At 44.3% G+C, this 23,388-nt stretch overlaps 2 protein-coding genes across 3 annotated transcripts; one reads left to right on the top strand and one right to left on the bottom strand.

The window, feature by feature from the left end:
- The first annotated feature begins 335 nt into the window (after positions 1-335).
- On the top strand, positions 336-5,815 carry LOC109468153 (mitochondrial 2-oxodicarboxylate carrier-like). The gene is made up of 6 exons (XM_019766399.1): positions 336-428; positions 968-1,075; positions 2,106-2,270; positions 3,237-3,418; positions 3,920-3,972; positions 4,219-5,815. The coding sequence occupies exons 1-6, from the start codon at positions 426-428 to the stop codon at positions 4,278-4,280; spliced, it is 573 nt and encodes a 190-aa protein (XP_019621958.1). The 5' UTR covers positions 336-425; the 3' UTR covers positions 4,281-5,815.
- Positions 5,816-6,713: 898 nt separating this feature from the next.
- LOC109468167 (paired box protein Pax-1-like) lies at positions 6,714-22,981 on the bottom strand. Of its 2 annotated transcripts, none has more exons than XM_019766421.1 (5): positions 22,683-22,981; positions 20,754-21,389; positions 9,886-10,016; positions 8,875-9,109; positions 6,714-8,110 (listed from the first exon to the last, which is right to left on the bottom strand). In XM_019766421.1, exons 1-5 carry the CDS (start codon positions 22,693-22,695, stop codon positions 8,091-8,093), a joined length of 1,035 nt encoding a protein of 344 aa, XP_019621980.1. In that variant the 5' UTR covers positions 22,696-22,981; the 3' UTR covers positions 6,714-8,090. The 2 variants fall into 2 exon arrangements, with proteins under 2 accessions (XP_019621980.1, XP_019621979.1); XM_019766420.1 differs by having other exon boundaries at positions 6,714-8,033.
- Between the last annotated feature and the right edge of the window lie 407 nt (positions 22,982-23,388).

The raw sequence follows: 23,388 nt of genomic DNA, 5'->3' as shown, positions 1-23,388 counted from the left end.
GTGTTAGGACATCTCAGTGTATACCCCATGCACTGGTGCAGTAGCTGCTTTCCTAGTTGTGGGTCACATCTTGTGCAAATTTTGGCAGTGAATGGAAGGCTTGGTGCCACTACACCCTGTCTTGTAAATCACCCATTCCTAATGCTCTTGTGCAGTTTGTACCTCAACTCAATCTTCTGCAACTTCCAACAACCATGGTTTCATGCACTGCTGTGCATACTGAGCATCACCCCTTCCTGTTAACTTTCATCCACCTGCTATTTAAATGATGCTCCTTGTGGCTAGTCACTTGTGTTGAGGTACTAGTATTTGGTAATCTCCATGCTCCTCTGCAACTGTCATGTAAATTATTCTTGTTTTTACAGTTCTTCACCTTTGAGAGATACAAGGCCCTCTTCTCTTTTGGGTCCCCCACTCCATCAGCTATGGTAAGTATGATGAAATTATTCCAGAGTTTTATGTTTACATGTATCTTGCCATTATCTCTTCAAAGTGTGATTTAAAGTAAGAAAATTTTAGGCTGTCTGACTTAACATACTCGTGAAAGGTACACGTCACTTAAGTACTATAAATATTATTTTTGACCGGAAGTCTAAATTTGTATTCTTGAGAACATTGACACAGCTCGTTGTTTACTCTTCAAATACTTACACAGTTCTCCCCATATTTATCAGAATTCTGACAATGAAGGTGGTTGGAAGCCATACTTGAATTTGTAGAAGCAGACAATTGATTTTTGTCCCTAAGCTGTAAGTGCACCTGTTTTGTAGAGATTGTAAGGTTTGTGCTGATAGATCCACCGTGTTGCTATAGAGATAACAACCTGATTCTGTCAGGTGAGGGCAGGGCTGGCTGTGACCCACTGCTGCCTATGTCACACACCCTTATTGTCCCTCCTGTCTCCAGGAGTCACTTATGATGGATGTCAACTATTGTTCAGCATGCCCGTGTTTGTTTTCTTTCTCAGGCATTCACCCTGGCTGGTTTGTGCTCAGGTTTAACCGAGGCTGTGATTATTAATCCCTTCGAAGTTGTCAAGGTCAAATTACAAGCTCAGAGAATCGCACTATCTCAGGTGAGTATGATTGTAAAATTGAGAAAGACAATGGTAAGTCAGGAAGTGCTAGTACAAATATGGACTCGCTGGTACTGTGACAGACAGTCCCTTGTTTACCAAAACAACATTTACGAGCAAGAGGGCAGGCAAACCTGTGGGTCACTCATGTTCTTTACAATTGCCCCCCAAAGCCTTGAACATTTCTGGAAGATTGAGTTACCCGTATTATTGAACAGACCTGGGTTTTGTCTTACAGTTTTGTGCTAGGTGTTGGTTGGTCACATTCCTAACCCCCTACACATGCTTCCACCTATGCTCAATTTGTTGCAAATGAGAATGGGAGGTGCAGGTCTAAATGGGTTGTAATGTCAGTGAGGTAACTTGAGCCGCTTTTCTTTGTACCAAGTCTCCATTCTAGTATGACTGACTTGTTGATTACGAGGGGGATCAATCCCTTTTTTGAGGCCAAATTCTGCAAAACAAGGCCACCCTGACAACCTCATGCTGTTCTGTTGAGTGTAGACTAAAAACTAAGGTGACTTACAGTGCCAAGATTCACTCAAAGGAAAGGTGTTTACAAATTTCACAGTTTCTGCATGTTTAGAGGCAGGCTGTTTGCCTGGAAAGTCATGGGCGTAAAGGGTTTACAAAAATAAAGTGTAACAAGCTTTGGAGAGGACACAAACCGTAGGAAACCCAGTCAGTGAGAGTCACGTCTTTTTTAGTCTGTTTGGATGGCAGGGGTCACGTTTGACCAGAGAAAATGAATGGGTCGGGGGAAGTCCTAGTGTCGCTGCCAGTGGTATCCTTCAGAAGCCTTTGTACTCTCTTCAAATGTGAGTTGATGTTACACTGTTTGGGACATAATAATTAACAGAAGTATGTAGCAGTGAATGGTTACTAGGGTATTTTCCATATCGAGTGTCTGTCACACTGCTTGCTTGAAAAAATATTTTGTCACTGTTGACGCTCTTCCACCAGCGTGTCTCTGACTTAAGTTTCAAAAGAAGTTTCCGACTTCCTACTATTTTCCCACCTTTTTTCACAGCAACCTTCCACCATACGTACAGCGCAGGAAATCGTAAGAACAGATGGGTTCGGACTACGAGGTCTGAACAAAGGCTTGACTTCCACCTTGGGCCGTCACGGAGTCTTCAACATGATTTACTTTGGATTCTACCATAACGTGAAGAACCTAATACCAGAGAGCAAGGTACATGTATACCTTCAAGAATGGTCCTATCATCTCTCTTTGAATCCATTTGATATTTTCCCTTGATGCCACATTGCTTGATGCCAGCTTGGCAAGCGAGACGCCCTGCCAAGGTATGCTCATATTGTTGTCATCAAATACAAGTCAATGAGTTTCTACGGCATGTCCTGGGGATGGGGAGCCTTTGAGGGGAGGTGAACCAGGAGAATTGGTGGGAAGGTAACACCACCCGTCTCCTGTCTATCTCTCTCCTGTGTGCATCACGCCCGGTATGCTCAGTGAGAACGGAACACAGAACACCGGTTCAGACTGACACCTCACTCCGCTGGCACGCCACGCTGCCTCTGATGGGGTCAGGGGTGACTGGGCATGTGGAAGCCCACATGGCGTCAATGCATGATGCTTCCATCCAAGTCGATTAACTACTTTTGTGATAAAACCACTGGCTGAAGATGTAAAAGTTAGGGGTCTACTTCATTTAACTGCTTCAAAACTCCAACATCACTTTTGAGTTTTGATACAGTTAAATGTAAATGAAGTAGACTTTCAATTCTTTGTCACTTGAAAGTGACCAAAAGTTGAAATGTCATTATACTGACCTATGTGCTTCATGAAACACCTAGGACACAGTGATGTTGTACAACCACATCACTGTATTCCTTCCTCTCACTTCTACACGGTCATCTGTTCTTCTCTCATGTTTTACTTCAAGTCAATGTCCATTTAGCAAAGCTGCTTGAATAGAATTAACTGCTATCTATGACCAGATTTGTCAGGCATCAGTTCTTTGATCTGATCATGCAGTAAAGCATGGATATCTGGATAACAGCAGTTACAACTTTTAAGACAGTTCTTTTTTCAATGAAATGAAAAACACCAACTACGGTACTTCATTCATTTTTTGTTTGTTTCTACTTGTTTGCTTGTTTATTTCACTGAACAAATGGTTTTGTCTCATCCTAATAGGACAAAAAAATGGACTTCCTAAGAAAATTTGGTATTGGTCTGACAGCTGGAACCCTGGGTTCGTGTGTCAATATTCCATTTGACGTAGCCAAGAGCCGTATCCAGGGCCCCCAGCCTGTTACAGGGGAGATCAAGTACAGAACCTGCTTCGCTACCATAGCCACGGTTTACAAGGAGGAGGGGTAAGGACTTGTTGTCTTATAATCATGCAACAGGTTTAAGTAGTAAATGTCAACTAACTTCCATGTCTAGTACAAGAAATATTTCAGTAACCGAAAACTGATTTCTATGATTTGTACAGTTTTTACATTTTAAGCCTATTTAGGGCATTGTACAATGACTCCCCCCCCCCCCCCACTGGAGTACTTTGAACATCTATGTATATGGGCACAGAGACATCTGTATTTACTCCTACGTCATATTTTTGTCATTTTGTAAGCAAGGTCTCGACTTGTACATGTACCTCAGTACACAGTCCCACTGTTGACCAAACAGAGTAATCTGTGGTGGTTGTGGTTTTCTTTCAATGGTTTTCTTCAACTGTAAAGGGAACTAGCCCAGTGTTTTCTCTTAAATTAGGAAGAAATCATAGCAGCATGTGCATGTTGTGGGCGAACTTCCATCCACATTACCCATTTTTGTACTTGACATTCTTCTCCTGACACCTTTCCTATCTCCTGCAGGTACCTAGCATTATACAAGGGACTTCTTCCAAAAATCATGAGATTAGGGCCAGGTAAGGCTTTTGATATTCTACACTTCCATTTTGCTTTTCAGGCACATCTATTATCAAATACAGGTGGATTTGGTGATGTTCGTTGTCTAGTAGTATTTACCTAGATGTGTGCATATGTTCACAGCTTATACTTCTACATGTATAACTAAAGCAAAGCAACATGGTAGCAAGGACAGGCCTCTTATCAAAATAGATTCATAGACTTGTTCACTAATTTGTTCACTTATTTGTTCACTTCTCTCAAAGGTGGTGCAATTATGCTGTTAGTGTATGAGCATGCCTATGACTGGCTGCATCGCCACTGGTGACCATCCCTAAGGAATCTGTCATCATATCCAAAGTCTCCACACAGTAATGGCATCTTCAAGAGATATTTGGCTGCATTGTACCAGCTTTGATGGTTAATGTGCAGTGTCCATATCTATCATATCAATGCTGTTTTAACTATAAACTTGTAGGACAGAAACACCAATTGTTCACTCTGTTTTTGATAAACATTAGGCAAGGCTTGGTTGACCTGTGAGTGGTGAAATGCTGGTATGAGCAATGGAAATAATCCTGACAATACTTTGCACACATCCCCTAACCAAGTTATTGTGAGACTGCTGCACACTGCCACCAGTCTACTGGTAAAACAAAGCAGCTACACTTCGTTCTAGAAGGTCATTCCACAATGTGTAAAAAATACAGTCTCTTTAGCTGATATAGAGAAGCATGTGGAGACTTGTCTTCTTTAGAGGGCATTTTAACCTTCTGAAGAGAGCATTTTGTTACATGTGCTGTATCTTCATTTTTATTACGTTTCATACATTTGAGGTATTACAGGGTGATGTGTGGTCTAGATACAGACAAGGGCAGTTGGGGTATGTGTTGAAAATTATTTATGGTCGAATTATACAATTTCAGTTATGTTAGGAGTTGCCTTGCAAATCAACTTGTACAGGAAAGGGTGCACAAATGGACAGACAACCAGCAATAAATACTGCTTTTACATGACAAGAATCTCTAGGTTTAAATGCCATAACAATGACCTTGGAGTAGAAATTTTGTCCTATATACTTCTGGGTGGATTAGGGAGGTTATGCAAAACAATGCAAAATTAGATCAATGACAACATTCCTCAATAGGTGCCAAATGTTTTCTCCTTTCTAAATGTAGATTAAAAGCCTGAACAAACCCTCTAAAGCTGATAGTATAAATTAACCTTTAAAGGAACCATCATTGTCTCTATGAGTATTGTTAAAATTTGTGATTAAGATAAGTTATGTTTGGGAGGTGATATGATTTACAATACCTTTTTATATATTTGTTGGCAATTATGTTTGCAGGTGGCTTTGTAGAAATGTAGAAGCTGAATGAAACTTGGAAGTTCTGTCATTAAAATTTTGCAAATACTAAATATATGTGATAACTATCTAAGGAAAAATATTGTGTGGAAAGAGAAGCATTTCCCATGAATTATTTTTAAGTATGTTAAGTTCAACACATTTTCCTCCAAAATGAGTAAAAAAAATGTTTAAAACAGAAATCATTTTAAAAAGTCATCCATGTTGTTGAAGTAAAAATATAGTTTGTAATACCTGGACAAATATTTTATTACATCTCTGGCAATGCAGCTGTTAGTGCCTTAGTCACCTGATAATGCTATTGTCATGGATGTGTAATGAAGATTTATTTTTTAAGCACAGTTTTTATGATGTATCTGTATTCAATCCTGTCATCGATGGGCAATGAAGAATTCTGTTTGCATCTTCATTAGCTACCTCAGAATGATATTTTGCCAGATTTTACAGTATTATGCAAATAAACATTAAAGAACTGCCTAACAACTTTGCTGTCATGGAGTTAGTATATCACAGTGTTTTCTCATAATGATAGACATTTCTGTTAACTGAAGATGAAGACTGTATTGAAGTGCCCTGATCAGAATTGTTAGAAAATGTATCGAAACAATTCCAGTGAGCTTGTCAGTGCCTGGAAAGGGTTCAAAGTTTTTATCAGGTCCAAATGGCCATGTTCAGCGATGGTAGCCCATACCGCGTTAACTGTTGTTACGCGTACGTGTCCTAGAACTGCGCTCCTCGCGTTGCTAAAGTAACACTAACACATCTAGAAGTCTAAAGTTGCTAAGTAATGTTAAAAGCCAACTACCCCCATGGTGTCGGTGCAGGTTTGGTACATGCTGTTGTTTCACAATTGATAAGATATTTGAAGGGACGGTAGTTTTCTCTCATCATTTTGGCAAGGCTTGTCATGTCACATTTATTCCGAACTCCGTTAGCAGCCATGTTTGTTCTCCATCCTCCCTGTGCTGTCTGTATCAGCCGTGTCTTGTGTGGAGGACATAAGCAGTGGTTGTTTCTCGCACTGGCATGGCCAGGAACGTCAAGGGTACCTGATGTTTGCCGGTGTGCTCGGGTTGCTCTTGCCGTGACCCGTAATAGGGGATAGGGCTGAATAGAACCAGGTTAAACATGGAATGGAGGTGAGAAGCTTTAGGCCGATTTGGAGCCACTTTGGAAGCATATTTGCCTGAAGGATTACTGTACAGTTGGGTCTTTCATGGCCTGGCTTATGGTGGCGGGGTCTAAGCGAACCTGTAAACAGCACCTTTGTGAAGGGACGAGATATCTGGGCGCTTTCATCAAATGTCACCCCCTTCTGTTATATACCTGCAGTCAGGGTCCCCTATCTTCATACAAGTGAACAAAAAAAAGTGACGAATAAAACAAAAGGAAATGTAGTATGTCAAAATATTACATTTTATTCTGACTTTAAATACGTATAGAACGACTTACAAAAGCTAACTCCTGCTTGCGAATAAACAAAAGAACCAAAAAATGCATCGATATTAACAAAGAAAAGGATCTCAAAAAAATCTCATTTCACAATTCTGTGACTTGTCATTCCTTCTTCCTACAAACCTTTGAAGAATAACATCTACATAATTCAATTATGTACACCCTATAATATAATATTGCATCACATAGAGAAAGACCTGGACATAATCGTACAGTACATGTACATGACGAAGAACTGCACTCGAGCGGACAATAATACAATAAAGTTTTTACGACCCAGGACCATACCTTTCCGCTATGTATCTTATCCACAATGGGTTGTTCTGTTACTACATCATGTAAGATCTAGAGCAGCATTGTTTAATTCTATGCTGAAGAAAGTAAAAAAGTAGAAATAGTGTTTGTAAGATAGTTGACAGAGATGATGCAGTGGTCCGTTATATCCAATTCTTTTAAGGGGTGAAGACAACTGCTGCTAACAGTACAGTAAGGCCACTTGAACGCAGATTGTCAGCTACCAGAGGGAGAGGATTTGGGCAAAGGATGTTCAGGTATGCGGCTTTAGCCGGATTTGGACATACAAACATTTATTTTCTTAATCCGGAATGGACACTGGATAGCACCAAAATGGTGCTAGCACGTGCTTTTCTGCCACACGAGAGCATGAAAGCGTGGCTCTGAGCACTGCTTAGATAAGCTCTCTCTAAAATACAACGCGTGAAAGTATAATCTACGGAGTTGTGTGGGCAGCAAGGCTTCTATAATCTGTACAATGCCTGGCCATTCACACTCAACTACGTGCGACCCTGAGGTAGTAGAAGAAAGAATCTAAAGTACGTCTTTGAATACACACACACATAGTATACGAAGGTTTGCTTGCACAATCCGAACTAAAACAACAAAAAAAGCATGAAACATAAAACTAAATCATCCTTGGTGAATAAAATACATGATTTCAACTTGATTACAATGTTCTACAACATAGTCTATCTATCTTTCTTAAGCACTTTGCTTGAGACTTTGGAAGTGCAATAAATGGTCCAGTACTGCATGTTAGGCGAGTGGTGAGGAAGAATTGTTTGTTATACCTGCAACTGCGCAGCAATTGCATTGTGAGGTTTGGACCTGACGGCCCGCGGGTGCCGCCCGAGTCCTGAGGACGTTACGGCTGCTTGTTTTGTTCTTAGGAGGAAGAAGCGGATGGGATATCGGACGTTGGAGGCCCGACTTTAGACGTGGGGTTGTGTGGCTTGGTGTCTTCTGTTGGGAAGAAAACAGGAAGTTCATGTTTACCTCCCTCGGACGGTCAGCGTGGCACTAACTTGATCTGTCTGTGACTGGAACGGAATGGAAAAGGGAGGAAGAAATAAGAACGAGAAAAGGCCGCAGTTTCCTCATACAGTGCGCTAGCTCTAGCGGCGGGTCAACATGCATGTAGCTACTGTATAAGTGGTTAGCAAAATGATTTAAGGCAAAGTTTAATACCGTGCATTAACTAACGAGGCTTGTATAGAGGGGAGCTTTGCGGGTTATATGCGAGCAGTTTCACCCTGTAGTACACATACCAGTCATTGGTGAAGACTAGTGGTCTACACGGTAGTTTGGCATGCTAATATAAGCTGATTTATTCGGGTCAAATTAAGCGCTAGATAGCGTTTGATGTTAGTATTATTGACATGCTTTAATAGCGAACGCCATGCAGAACTAAGCCTCATTCAGTCTCATCCACTACAGAATTACTACATCGTGAAAAACTTTTGATCATGCTCGTAAGAAATGGTAGATAGTTCAAGAAAGGCAGTGTCGAGGGCTGTGGTTTGCAACCACAAAGTCGTCACTTTAATTGCCGTTCCTTCATGTTATTGTTATTCCTATAAATATATCACCCGTCCGTTATACTCTGAACGATCAAGCCCCTCGCTGCTCTTATTACGTGCAAGCCTGGTTGTCGGATTTCTAAACACTTACGGATATTGTTTTATTGCCACCTTAAAGTCATTAATATTACATCAATGTCAAACTTTTAAAACTCTTACAAGTACAGTAGTTCATGACTGGACCTCACTAGTCCGCCCTTAGCGAATGTAAAACTCCTGCTCACCTAATCCAGTTTGTGCGGCGGTGACGGGTTTGAAGGGTAGCGGGGCCGGGATGCTGATGCCCCCCTCCGAAGTGGTGACTGGAGCCCCGGGGGAGGGGAACCTCGGTTGTTGCCACCCGGTGGTGGGTCCCACGGTAGTGGGGGATTGATGGTACGGCATGTACGCCATCGTCTGAGGGGGAGGGGGGCCCGGGTAGGGTGTGGAGACGAAACTACTGACTGCTGGTAGTGAGCTCTGTGAAAACAGAGACAACTGCATGTTGGCATTTTGTACACATGTGTAGGCTGAGTTACAGTACTTGTAGTGTCATGTATCGGAGACCGACACAAACGTCCGTTAGACCTACTAGAAATCCTCACCCAAGACACAGATCTAGAGATTGAAATTACTTTTTTTCAGCTCAAAATGAAAATGTTTGTCAGAGTTGATCATGGCATTGTGCCCTCAACTGAAAGAGCCATACAAGGTTAAACTTCGTGTACTTGACATTTATTCTATATATTCATAGCATCAAGAATCATTATACCATGTCAAGGCACTGACAATGAAAACATTGGCTGTGACTAGTATGAGAAGGAGAAGGCTACAACTAACTCCCTTTCACCAATGATGTGAATGTAGTTCATATTGCCCGCCAGTTTTACTGCTACGCCCCCTTGTGACGTCACAGTGGGACATGGTTTGTTTTGTCTGTGCTATGTTGTCGGACACGGGGGGGGGGGGCTATCATTTCTAACCGCTTAATTTTCACCGGTAATGTGCCTCAGATATGCCTGAACAAACAAAGTACCGGATGATGAAAAAGTGAAAGATTAGATACAACAGCCGTGTCTGTCATTTCGACCCTCACGTCCCGAACTCATTTTCCTTCTTTTTCTTTTTCACGGTTTATTTTTCCGTTGCCGACTCACGTAAAGTCTATACTTTTTTCGCTCAGACATGTGGTCCAGATTGCAATAGTATACATTTTTTTAAATAAAAAAATTGTATCTTTTTATTGGAAAGCTCACCTGAGAGACATCTGGGTACTTGGCCTTGTCTGTCTGTCCCTGCATTTGGTTCATGTGATTCAGGCCGTAGCCCTCCCCCATCTGCGTCTGATACCTTGCACTTTCATTGGAGATTGCACCTGAAACTGGACCTGCAAAACAAGAGAAAAGAAATTATAGAGCAATTTGCCGGGGGACTTCGGGCACTCCAAATAGAGTACGGAAAGGACTTTGAAGAGAGCTATCAAGTCGTGCGGCGATGTAGGCGCTAATGTGAAGCAGCTGAAGTTTAAAGCCCGGTACAACCCACAGGAGCGATCAGGACGAGGGGATGAGACGGCAGCGCGCCTCGGGTGTCATCGCGCGCCCGGAGGGGACGGGAGGTTAGGATTTCAGGCGGTACCGACTTCTCCCGTACAGCCACGGTGTGGCTTGGGTGAACATCGCGCCCATTGATTATTTACATGTTTATTTTGAAAGTAAGACGACACACACTCGTGTCGGCTGAACGAGGCTTTAAACGTTCGGCGGTACCGGAGAGAGAAGCTGGCTGAGCCCGGAGCACGCGTGCTCACGCTGCGCGCTGCGGAAGAATGCGCCTTGATGCCCAGCTGTCTTGAATATGTTTTTCTGTTCTCACCATGGGAAATTGTGTGGGTTTTGGCACTCGGAACACTCATATCGTTTTGAATATTATTCACAGTGTCACTATGAATGACCTATCACCACATTTCAATATCAACCTGTTATATAACGAAAAATTGGGAAATTTTGTTATGCCGACAACGACCCTTGTCAACGTCTGGTGTAAATAAACACAAAGCGATCGTCATCCTGGCATGATTTATCATGTACAGGTTATTTATCTACGGCGGGAAAAGTTGGCGATGGAGCACGTTTGAGAGGTTGCTCGCGCTAGCAGCGGGACATGAAGGAAGTGGTGACCTCTGCCTGTTGAGTCTACTGTCGGCAACGTGCCGATGCCTCAAACGTTTAGCACTGAGCAGTTCGGAAAGCCCCTTTGGGCCTGGTCAATTTGACAGGCGTCCACTCGCGACACAGAAGGCACGCAGAACCAGGGGTGGGACGCCGGCAAATTAAAATGTCGTTTAAAAAGTCTGAAGGCGCCGGTCATATCTTGCCAATTTCGTTGGCTTCCAGCAGGGCTCGTCAATTTCTGGCAGTTTTTTGATCTTCTGGTAATTATGCTTTTGCATACGTATTAAAAAGGAAGAACGACGAGCTTGTATGCCCTTAAGGATAAACTTCATGCAATGTGAAAGTAGGACGGCAAGTGCACAGCCACTACAAGGGCAGCTGAGGATAACTGTAAAAATGGATAGGAAAAAGTGAAGCCATGGCTTTAATGAGGCTCCTGGCTGTCGGAAACGGCAGGGCGCGACATCAGCTGTTGATTAACAGTCCGGCCGGCTGGCCTTACATCACCATTTACGGCACTCTGGAGAATTATCTGCATCTTTTCTTGACATTCTTTTTCTCCACATTCTTGATGAAAGCATTTTCATCCAATCTGTGGCTTTCATGGTGAAAAGAAGATGTCAGTAAGCCCGGTAGCGTCTGTTGTTGTAGCTGATGAAATATACATCGCTACTATTACATGGGCAGTAGTCCTATCACATCAGAGTAGTTATGGGGCATATCCCTCGGCGGTGAACCGTGTAGCTATCAGATGCCCCGAATTATCGCGGGCGATGTGCCTGACACTAACAACGTTCAAGGTTAGGCTCGACACGTTTGTGTGTCAGATATGACAGCGATAACGAGCCTTCCGTACAGTATAGGATGTCCTAATGAGACGTAAGGTCGTAAGGGCGCCGCGTTTGGAAATGCCCTGCCTCCAGTGGGGGCGATCATAGGATTTCCGTGTTAGTCTAGGGTCCGAAACGGCTTGTAAGGTATATCAAAATCATATTACATGCAAAATCCATCACAACATGTTATCTTTTCCAATTTCTTGACTCAGTTACAGCCAAGCACCCGTAATCATTGGGTTCATTGCTTTCAGATGTGCGAGTGTGGTCTGGTGCCCGGCACGGCTGCACGGGAATAGGGAGGAAAGGTCCTGCCTCCATGGTCTGTCTACTCCGCCGGCGCAAGCTCTTTTTCTCCCGGCTCATTTGCGTTATCTAAAGCATAAATCTGATTATTTTGATACGCCGTACACAGTTACATGTGGCTCACATCTGGTTATCGACTTAATATGTCGGACCCAACCGGGATTAAACGGGCCGAAGGCTGCATTTTTGCGGCATGGGAAGTCTCCCTTTGTGGAGGGCGGAACCCCGGCAAGTCCGCTGCCGTTTTGGCAGCAATAAAAATTAAGCGCTAATATACGGCGGCCAGGTTGGAAAATATTCGATAATGACATGCATGTCTCTTCTGGAATGCCGCACCGCAGAGTCTTTACAAATACACACGCTGGACCTGACCCGAAACACCGCCCGTCGGACCAGGAACCGACCAGCAGTGCTTTTAGGGCAAAATACTGTCCCCATCTACACAAACCGGGCACCACGAGAACACGTTAGGATCGACTATTGTCACTGCATGGTGGACAGAGTAACACTGCCGTGTTCAACCCCTGGTTCGCTGTGGTTACACAGTAAACGATAGTTTATTTATACTCTCATCCAGGCCTGAACAGAATGTTCGCGCTTCCAAATCGCGGCGGGGCGTTTGTGGAAAAAGAAATGACCTAACCCTCCTACAATCAGACTCAGGCCCTCCTCACAGCACAGCCCGGCACATATATATACATGTATAAAGATTTCCATCTCATGTCGGAGTGGAGTCGTGGGTCAGAAGTTCAACAACACCCACAGGCATAACCGGCGGCCAATCTCATCAAGTGTGTTTCAACTTGGCGGAAAACCGCCGGAGCGCACCTCGGGGTGTTGGGAGGAGGGAAGGAAGGTCAGCTGTTCGGAGTGGGCTTTACTGGCCTCTTGTGGCGAGACAAGTACAATTAAAAGCATGCGACTAGACCGCATAATCCAGATATACACATTTCTTCTTTTGTAGAGATTCGCTAGTATTTTCAAACACATAAATATTTGTTGCATTTAAGTAATTGCGCGAATGCTGTTCCTCCACAGATATACAAAGGCTATCGTTTGGGATGAATACAGGATAATTCACATTATACTTTTATAATTCATGGGGAAATTGAATCACCCCAAAGGACCGAAAAATCGATTCGCTTCAAACAAAAGTACCAACAGTAAACATAAATGACCCGGCCTATTATATTATTACAAAACATGCCTTTCTTACACGTGCAGCATGCTTCCCCCAGTCACTTCAATATGATTCTTTTAGCTTTGCCTCTCTTATCTACATGTACATGTATATTTCTCTATCAAAGCGTGCAAAGTATTTACCATATCTTGCTGGTTTTAACAGACAGTATCGTTTCAAAACTTTCTCCATATTCAAAGTCAGCACGGCGAGAAGTTAAAGCTCACTATGTCATCTCTGTCTGACAAACCCAGCTTCAAGTTTGTTACTTCAGAAAGCTTGGTCATGTCTCAACCATGATAACGTCTTATTGTGAAACTTCACGGACCTCACCCCTTTGAAGACTAAGATGTTACCTTTTCTGTAGGCAATCTCCGGTGCATCGTGGGAAACAAACATCCGCGCGTCTCGCTCTTTTCTTCGCTGCAACTCTGCGCGGCGGGAAATTTGCACGCGACTGTGCAAATGCAAGGATTTTCCGCTAGGACATCGAAGTTCGGAAAACCATGTAATCGTCAACATGCTTTCCGATCTGTTGCCATATTTCATTCAGTCATGACCAGCTAGTTAGCTTTCTGCAGATTAAGACTGTTTTGGGTTGATTATCCATCAAAGCTGGTTTTCATACCGGACAAATCTGTTGATTCTTTCTTCAACATTGACTTGAGTCTTCCTGTAGTGTATTGAGAGAAGGCGGGGGGAGGGGGCGCACTTGCTCTCTGTCGGACTCACCGGAGAGGCATCGTCATGGGAAGTAAGCCTTAAAAGACATACTTCAGGTGAAATATGTCATCGAGGAATGCTATTGTGTATCGTCTCGTACCAGGCATATTTCTGACTTGGATTCAACTCACAAAGGCCGGCTTTGTTCTGCCCAAGAGCTAAGACGTCCTGTGTGTGACAGGCAAGGCTGTAGGACAGGACGGTCGGACCTCCCTGTCGCCAGTGAAGTCGGCATGAGCTCTTAGCTACCGTGTGCCCCACTGTTTGCCTGTAAGATGTCATGGGCGATGCTAAGCGTGTAATGCCAGTAAACAGACACCGTGACTAAGTAATCCTTTGTTTTTCGATAGATTCGGCTCAAGATATGGCGAATAAATATCCTTCTTTTCAGTTGAGCCGCTATATTGATGGATTTAATTTTCGGTGCTCTTTCCCCATGAAGGCTGGCGACCCTTGGGCTTGCCAGTAGCGTGGTGATAGTGCGATACCCTCAGCCTTATCAGCAGGCTCCCTGCCCTCACACGGCCGCGCCGGTATCGTTCTCGGTAGGAAAATAAATTTTCCACAAAGCTTCCGTTTTGCCCCAGTGATTGAAACCCATGTTTTCCTGTTTTTCTAACAGATCGGACTCTGCCCGGAGCGTGTCATTAGATAGCTGATATTACCTGCCGTTTTTCGATATAAAGCGAGGAAAGTGATATCAAAGCGCAGTTTGGTGCCAATCTCATCGTTGTAGAGACTATGAAGTTTGATTCTGTGGGAGTAGGATAGGTGGAAAGGGAAGCAAAAGCACACATGTGTAGCCATTTGGGGTTAATCCAGTTGTCGTCATAAGATCGGAGAAAACTAGTATAAACGTGCGCGCAAGGCAACTAATTTGTATCACTTTTAAGACGAAGATTACGATTTTTGCGCCTCATCTAACTTTTCCCCCGACACCATCAAAAACGAGAAGTGTGCCACTCATGAACATTTTCTTCAATCCTCAATTTTTTTCGTCCTCCAAATTTCACACTGTCACACATAGCGTCCAAGTTCTACATGTAGCACAGATAGGGAGGGTAGCTAGAAGGGAACCCATTTTTGGTTCCAGTTCCAAACTCGGGCCACATATCAAAACGTGTGATTTGTGGGGGCAGGCAGGTTTAAGGAACCAATTTAGCCGGCTGTGGCGTCGGCGGGAAGAGAGAGAGCGTTCCCGTGTCGCGGCGGGCAGGGGTGGTGGCGGTGCCGTGCTGGGGAGCTGACCTGTGCACGCGCGGCGTTAATAGCGCCTGGGGCCGGGTAGCAGGGCGTCCTGGAAACTTCCTGCCGCAACTGTAGTCTTAAGAAATATAACATCTTAGATCGCCTGGCCGCTAATTTCTATCTATCGTTTTATTCCTCTTGATCTGTTTCATATTTCAAATCTCATTTCGTGTTGTCTACTTATCGTGCGACGGTGTGAGAGTATAATGTAAAATAAAAGAAGACTGTCGAAGGGCGTCATAATCATACCTCAAAGTTTTATCAAGGCGTTTGGAAATCATGCCGGCACATGTTGAACGGAAATATAGTTTTGGGATATCAACGTTCTCGATATAACCTAATAGGTGACACGTGTTTTCTCTTGCTTTACTCGGAAAACTGCAGTATACATTTTTTACCTTAGTACATTTGTAGTACTTCCCAAGAAATTGGCAAGACTTTATGTCAACATATTTCGGACTTACTTTTATCACTGTTTATGTCACACCCACGAACAATTCTGAAACTTTTTCGAAAGTCTTTATTCACGTGATGATCATGAAGTTTACATACAAAGCGGAGAAATATAGAAACATTTTGGGCTGTACGTGTAACTTGTTGACATTTATAGGCCGGGTGCCGAGCTAACAGGCCCTACGGGCCGCCAAGCATGAATGGTCCGGACTTCCACAACCAGCGGGTCGCTGGCAGAAGTCAATATACACGTACCGGCCGTCCAACTCGAAATTAGCCGTGATTTTTCAGTTCCAGACCATGAAAGGAAAGCCGTCAGACGTTTGTTTCTGTCAGCACGGACGCCACCGGGAAGGCAGCGGTGCCGGCATGTAACTGCATGCAAGCAATTCTGGGCACACGACGTCCCGCTTCAAACCACCTGGAGGGCGACCAGGTCTGACGGCAAAACTTACGACTAGATCGCAAAACGAGTCGTAAAAGCGACGAACGCCTGGCTTTATTTATGCCGACTCTGGCCGCTCGGGTTGAAAGGGTTACACCGCGTGTTGGTGGCTGCACGGACAACGCTGGCTACCCAGCGACTAATCTTCAACTGTGTATATTTTTGCACTGGCTGCCCAATCAAAACTACACAGAGCTGGAAAACGGCTGTCTGGCAGGAAAATGCTTTGCCGGAGAAGGACAAAAATGCTCATAAAATTAGGGTATAAGAATACGATTGTATCTTCCGGACCGCTATAGTATGTGTAAGCCAGCCATTCACTTGCTGTGCTATTTAGCCGTTTTCGCTAAGGTGTTTAACTTTTACCATGAGGTATCGACACGAGCGCGAGTGCCAACCTGCAAGAAACTACTGTAGCCAATAGCGCGACAACGGGACAACGTTTCGAGCGCGACAGGACAGAGAATGTAATATGTAGTGTACATCAAAAGTACTGAACATTCCAACAATAACAAACTACCTCATCAAACTTATGTTTCTGTCACACAACAACACTTGTCGGAACTACAACAGTATTTAAACGCATTTTGCGTAAACGTTGTGAGCGTATGATGCAGTCGATCGTGCAATATGCTGAGGGACTTGAAATACACAATTAATGCAAGAAATCAATTACAAATCTATTACTTAACACGTACTAATGAGAACAATCTCAACTAACAGTCTAAACTTGAGAAATTGATAGGAGGTATGCACTTGTTGCCTGAGTGTTTTTTACTTTTTACTCTTTCTTTCTTCTCGAGCCGCGATGACCAAGCGAATCGGTTCCGACATGCACCTTCACCTCACAGCCATGCTTGGCCATGGTGGTGCCTCAAGCAAGCCTCACACCCTGCCAAGGGCAACCGAGGCTGACGGGCAAGCTCGCCCGCGCCAAGAGCCGGTTCGAAAGGGATGAACGCACGTTGAGACTCCGTGTATAATCCGGGTGTGTTTGTTACGGACACAGACAAGTTGGCGCACAAGTGCGCGGGAGGACCTGTCCGAGTGCAAACAGACAAGCCTTGAGAATCCAAGTGCGGGAAAGAGAAACGTCCTAAGGGAGCCATATGCTATATACAATGTATATATATTCGGTCTGAAGTTGTTTAGTCAGAGTTTTCTACCACAAACCCACAAACTGGTGGAGAAAAATCCAGATATTTTCGAGTACTTTAGACTGCCCGACCACCAGCCCCGTGAAAGCAAAAGAATGCGGTAAGTTAATGAATAGTACAATTTTCATGTCAAAAGGTCTTCAATTTTTCTAGAATGTTCAACATCACTCAAATCCTAGTCGTGAAGGCGCCGAACAAACTCCTATATTTGTAGCGAGGTAGACACCAAGGACGTCCCGCGGCAAACTTAACGGCGCTTCGTCATCCGCATCCCGGCTTATCTGGTTAATACTACCCTGATTGTCCCCGCCAAAATAAACACAGAATATTCAGATAGCGAGTTAGGGATCGATTATACTGTAAGCTGCTTAGCCACTTCGGAAGGAATTAAGGCTACTCTGGGCGAAGACTTGCTATTGTTGCTTGGGGTTAGAACGGGAAATCGAAGTTTAGGTTAATCGGCTCTTTCCCTCATCCTTCCTATGTGGATTCAATTATGTCTGAAAAGTTGGAATAAGTTTGTTGTTGAAAACATGCGCACCACACGAAAACTACTTTTCTAGCTTGAAAGAAACTATTTTTCTGCAAGTTATACTTCTATCACGAATGCTGTCTTGGTGCTGGTGACTAGCGGTACTCTACCTTGTTTTGTTTCAGGTTCCGCAACACCGAGAAGTAAACGTCCGCCCGAGGCAGTGGATATACGATTTTTCAAAGTTCAAAACATTTTTTTTCAAAACAATATCTGATGGCGCATACAAGAACCTTATTTAAATCACTCCACTTTTTGCGTGTATTACGAATTAATCTCTGCTCATTTTTACTAGCCCTGCTGCAATGATATTTTGCAAAAAATCAATCCGATAGGACAGAGCCCTGTTGAATACTGTGATACAAAGAGTGAATGTGATAGAAACATTGCTAAAAACGTTGCCTAACTGTACAAATTAGTCGTCCTTTTTTCCAATAACAAGAACTGAGTCCTAGACGTGTGGTGTTGTCCTGAGGATTTTTGTGTCCCTGGCTGGTTGACACAGCCCACCGCTAGAGTTGAAATAAATGTTCATTGAGTCCCAGCCAGCCGGCACGGATGATATTGGCAACCACTCCCCATGAATACTAAAGCCGATCCTTCTCTTTATAGTATCTCACTCCGTCGAGAAAGTAAAGTTTTCTCTGAAAGAGAACTTGACCCAACCACAAATGTTAGAGACTGGGACGTTTTCTACTATACGTACATGGATGGTGACAAGGAATGTTCCAATAGAAAATCTCACTCAAGTTATCGAAGTCGGTACGAGTCCACAGCTTTGGCTAAACAACAACTCCTTAACTACTAGTTATCCCACACATTTGTACCAATAATCTGGTACTATGATGAGAAAGTCATCATCACAGCAAAGGTTTTAATTTCTTACCCTGACAAATATTTCGAGGCTAACGCGTAACGATGATTGAGTTTTGAGATGTCATGCTGGTATTGTGTGGCGACCAAGTGGGTGGGTTCAGTCAGCGGAGATGTGAGTCATAAAAAGGTTCTGATACAAGACTCTATAAACAGATTTCTTCCCCCACGCCGATCGCATTTCCAGATTGTCAGTTTAACAATACAAGCGTTTTTCTATACGATTTGGGTGCATAAATCGCACATACTGCAACAAGGTCCAGACAAAGGTTTGTGCAGCAAAGTTGAGTCACTGACGCACTGATAACTTTCAACAATGGCAAGTCATTAAACCACAGTCAAAATATTTTACGGACTGTGTTGCAAAAGGATTTTGACGAGTACATCAATTAAGTCCATCATGCAAGAAATATTACACGTCCACATTCCTAATTAGGTAGCTTTTCTTCCGAACCACTCTTTTTGCAGAACATAACATACTATCGCACCCTAACATGGGCTGTTGTATGGGACATCTATAATGTTGATATAGTACGGATAGAATCACTTTCAACATAGACAATTTTAAATTGCCCTAATCTGAGGAAATGATAGGATGATATCACGTTGTATTATGATATATCGCAGAACGGTATTACTGGCCATAAATGATACTACCGGCCGACGATCTCATAGATCAAGCAGTATTGAAAACATTGCATGCGCTGGTGATCCATTTGGGCCTATCTGCCATTGTGGCCCAACATTTCAACACACCGGTTCAACTTGAGTAAGCCTGTATCTAAATATATATAGCATGTTCTGGACGGCGAAATGAAATTTACAAAACGTTTTGAGATAGAATGATAATCGTTTAGATATCTGCACCTCGAGTATTGCCTTATTTTTAAGTAGATTCATTCTCTTTCAGTCACATCAACGATTGAGGCCAAAAGTTACACAATATTCTTTCTACTATTAGAAAATAGAGCGCACAGTCAGCAACAAAATATGGTCTGCAGTCTGCACTAAGATAGTCAAGCTTTGTCAGTAACCCATATACTCTCCTACAGACGGGCGTGTTCTGTTTTGAACTGTTGTCATCACTATTTGACGTATAACCCAATTTGACAGGAAGAAATCACAAATATCCGAGTTGTGCATTGTTCAGATTCATGTGCGGATTTGGATGCTAAGTTCACTCGCCCTGCTGGCTTCCTGACAAGGAGATATTCTGACGCAGAAAGACGATCATAAGACTCGGAATACAACCTGGTAGATGACGAGTGAAGCTCTCCTTGAAGGTATAGTTTTTACATGGTCACTTCGTAGCTACAACAACTGTGGAGATTCTGAAAACAAATTGTGTAGTTTTGACGTTTTGATTCCCAACGTCTATTGTTGAAGATGGATGGTAAGAATTGGCGACTGAAATTCTATTCAAGTTGGACAAGAATGACTTTTTCAACGAATTTTGACCTTTGTCAACCGTCTATGGAAGTCCCTAATCAACAACTACGGCTCTCCGGTTTTCGTTCACCACAAACGTAACCTAATTAAGATGTATGTAAGGGGCCTGAAAAAGGACATTGTTACGTGCATTAGGGTCCACTTATGATGTGGTGAATGAAACCTTAAACATACAGGACATTGCAGGGTGAAGTGTGTTTTGGCAGTTTTGCCAGTCTGTCCTTATTCTATATGAAACTAAAAGACAAGAAACAAACACCTGTAGCGAGATAGCGATGTGTACCCACAGAAGTCAGAGCTAGAGGGATAAACATTTGCAGCCAACATGCTAACGTACGCAAGAATTGCTCAATTGACCGCACCGCCACAAATTGCCCTGGATTTGATAAGATAATTTTGTAGGCCCATTCCCGCATGTTTTGCCTTGTGTACAGTGCATCGTGCGCAGCGTGCTGGTTCGAGAACATCTTAACGTTTCGTTCTACATTCTGTACTTTTGTGTTGCAAGTTGTCTCGGTGCTGCTACATGCGCCGGCTACCGTGGGTGGTTCTCTGTTCTGAGTCACCACGGTGGGATACGCTTGAACATGGTTTTCGCTCCTCGCGGCTTGTGGTTGTATGCAAGGCTCGACTAAGCCTGTCTATGTAAGCTAGCTGTAGGTTGTATTACAGGATTTCAGAATGATATTCATATCTTCAAAATTATTTTGAGCCAAGACTTTCCACAGAAAATATCAATGTTGAACCTTACCTGCTTGTTCGTTAGCGTTGATGGGCACGCCTGGTCTTGGGAAGCCCAGAATGTCACTGACAGTGTGTGGGGATGGCCAGTGCCGCATGTGCATGGGGAGCTGGCTCTGGTTGGGCACCCCGGGGGCCCCGGGAGCCGGGGCGGGCGGACCCACCGGGTAGGTGTAGATGGGGTTGTAGAGTGGCCTGTGCTGCTCGGGTTTGACGGGGTGACCGTAGGGCGAGTCGGGCAGCTGCGTGGTGTTGCCGATCTTGTTGCGCAGGATCCGCGAGATGGACGAGACCGAGGGCACGTTGTACTTGTCACACACGCCCTCGGCCAGTAACCTGTCCCGGATCTCCCAAGCGAAGATGCCAGGGTCCAAGGTTTTGTACTTCTTGATGGCCTTCACCACTTCAGGTGTGGTGACGCGAGGTTTACTGCCGCCGATGGCGCCAGGTAAGATGGATCCCGTCTCGTTGTATCGGGCCAGGATCTTGGAGACGCAGCCGTGGGAGACCCTGAGCTGGCGGCTGATGTCGCACGGCCTGATCCCGAGTTGGGCCAGTTCGACGATCCGCAGGCGGATGGCGTTGGGTAGCGGTCTGCCGTTCACAAACACTCCGCCGAGCTGGTTCACCTCCCCAAATGTTTGCTCTGGTGAAGAAACGACGAACACATCGGCCATTATTTTCAGATTATCAACACCTTTTTTCTCAAGCAGGTAGCGCACTACAGATCTCTATCTAAATCTATGATCCTACCACCCCTGGCTGGGGGATAGAAAAGTTAGACCCGCTGGAGCAGGTGGCGGTAGCTAACGGTCTGGGCTGGGTAACGGCTCTAATCGCCATTCCTTCAAACTCGGGAAATAGTGAGTTGACCAGGCCGGACCGGAAGACTATTGGCAGGCGCTCGTATTTAGGACAGTCCGTGGTTTTGCTGTTATCCCAGGGTGGGGGCTAGCCAAATTTGTACAATTACTCTACGGATTAGGGACAAATAGGTAGACATCTCTCCTTCCTAAGCTGACAGAAGCCCGCATGACTTGAGTGACAAAGAAACTGCCACACAAAATCCAGGGAAGACATAAGAGTGTTGGTGTACTGTACGTGCAGAACCAGCTACACTTCATAACACAGCGACCTGCGTACGGACGACTTCAACACTCAGGGGAGTGTAACTGGGTATATATCTGATACTCGTGCATGAGACGTGTGGGGGAAATATGTCGGGTTAAGTATGGCGATTAGATTAATTACCACAGAGAGCAGAGATCGTCGTTGATTCATATCTGTGTAGAGGCGGCGTGTGAAGGGCCGGGGTCCATGTGGCCGTGTTGTTTGTACACAACATGGTAGCAGACCTCCCTGATCTACACAGGGCTGGGACCAAAATACGGCGTAGGACAGTTTTATTTTGCTTCAGCCCAACAACTGCTGCCAGAAATGCGCTTTAGGAGACAGGGGCAATTTGGCTATATTTAACTTTAAATGATGTTAGTTGAGAACCAATTCCGCTGCCATCATAATAGCTGGGATCATGGCCCCTGGGATCAACCATGCTGTAGCTTATACGAGTTTGTACATCGTTATGATTTTATCTACATGTAAAAAGATATCTTTGTAACAACAAGGAATGGTGCTAAGTTTTCTACGATTCCACCCCGACCCTAATTCTGGCCGAAAGTCCCGAGGTCTGCCACATATGGAAGCAATAAGTTCATTCGTTTAATTCCGGCATGCTTGTGTCTTGTACACACAAACTGACGAGACCTACACCCGCGTTCTACCACGTTTTCCCCCGCCTTCTCTCCTTCGTCTGACATGTATTTCTCAATGCCATACCAACGACTTGCATAGCATCATATTCTATAGAGATTCCCAAAACTCACTTGTTCATGTTCAACAACTTCTGTCAATGAACCGTGTAAATGGATTTGGAGCTTACCCATATTCATCATGACTTGAGTGTAGCGTGTTGCCTCCAGTACTTGGATCCCTTCCGTAGTAACTACCGGTCACTGCACACTGTGTATAGAGTGGTCGCACTTCGCTATGGTGTGTGGCCGACTGGGTCGTCCTCCTGTACTGACGAAGTTTGTATGTTATGCCACGCGGGACTACACCGTGCACCGGTCCTGCTTCCGTGCACCGCGGGCACTGAATGTAAGGCGAGAGGACTCCCCCCGACTCATATTCAAATCCCTACAGGCTCGTCTCTATGGCATGCACGTCAAAGAAAAGCGGGCTGACAGGCCCCTTTCGACGCCGCTGACGGGGACGTAAGGAAAGGGGCGGGTCCAACATGGATTAATCGGCCGTCCCCACCCCTGATTGGCCGTGTGAGGAGTGGGTGTCAATCTGCCACGCGAGAAAAGACCTCCCGGGGGATTTTCCACCAAAGGCCTTACAAACGGACACCGACGTCAGCCGGAGACGATAAATGATCATAAGTTTATAATCTGGGCTCAGTGGAGGACTGCTAATCGCACACTTCCGACTCGCCCTCTTCACGTTATTGTGCGATTTTATTTCCCGCATCACCCAGAGTCCATATAATTTACAAACTCCGTTCCACGATCCACTGACCCAAATACCACATTTTATGTTCCCTTCATCAAGCAGACGCGTTTATTTTCGTGTGTCTGAGAGAA

Source organism: Branchiostoma belcheri, unplaced genomic scaffold, assembly GCF_001625305.1.
Source record: "Branchiostoma belcheri isolate BF01 breed outbred unplaced genomic scaffold, Haploidv18h27 scaffold193, whole genome shotgun sequence".
NCBI lineage: Eukaryota > Metazoa > Chordata > Leptocardii > Amphioxiformes > Branchiostomatidae > Branchiostoma > Branchiostoma belcheri.
This window is presented reverse-complemented; position numbering and strand designations above follow the sequence as displayed.

Coding starts and splice junctions, on each gene's coding strand:
- LOC109468153 (XM_019766399.1), top strand. Junction 1,076..2,105: donor AGAGAATCGCACTATCTCAG/GTGAGTATGATT, acceptor CTTTTTTCACAG/CAACCTTCCACCATACGTAC. Junction 3,973..4,218: donor AATCATGAGATTAGGGCCAG/GTAAGGCTTTTG, acceptor CTTCTCTCAAAG/GTGGTGCAATTATGCTGTTA.
- LOC109468167 (XM_019766420.1), bottom strand. Junction 10,017..20,753: donor CAACGCTAACGAACAAGCAG/GTAAGGTTCAAC, acceptor CTTGTTTTGCAG/GTCCAGTTTCAGGTGCAATC. Junction 8,034..8,874: donor CGCCGCACAAACTGGATTAG/GTGAGCAGGAGT, acceptor TCTTCCCAACAG/AAGACACCAAGCCACACAAC.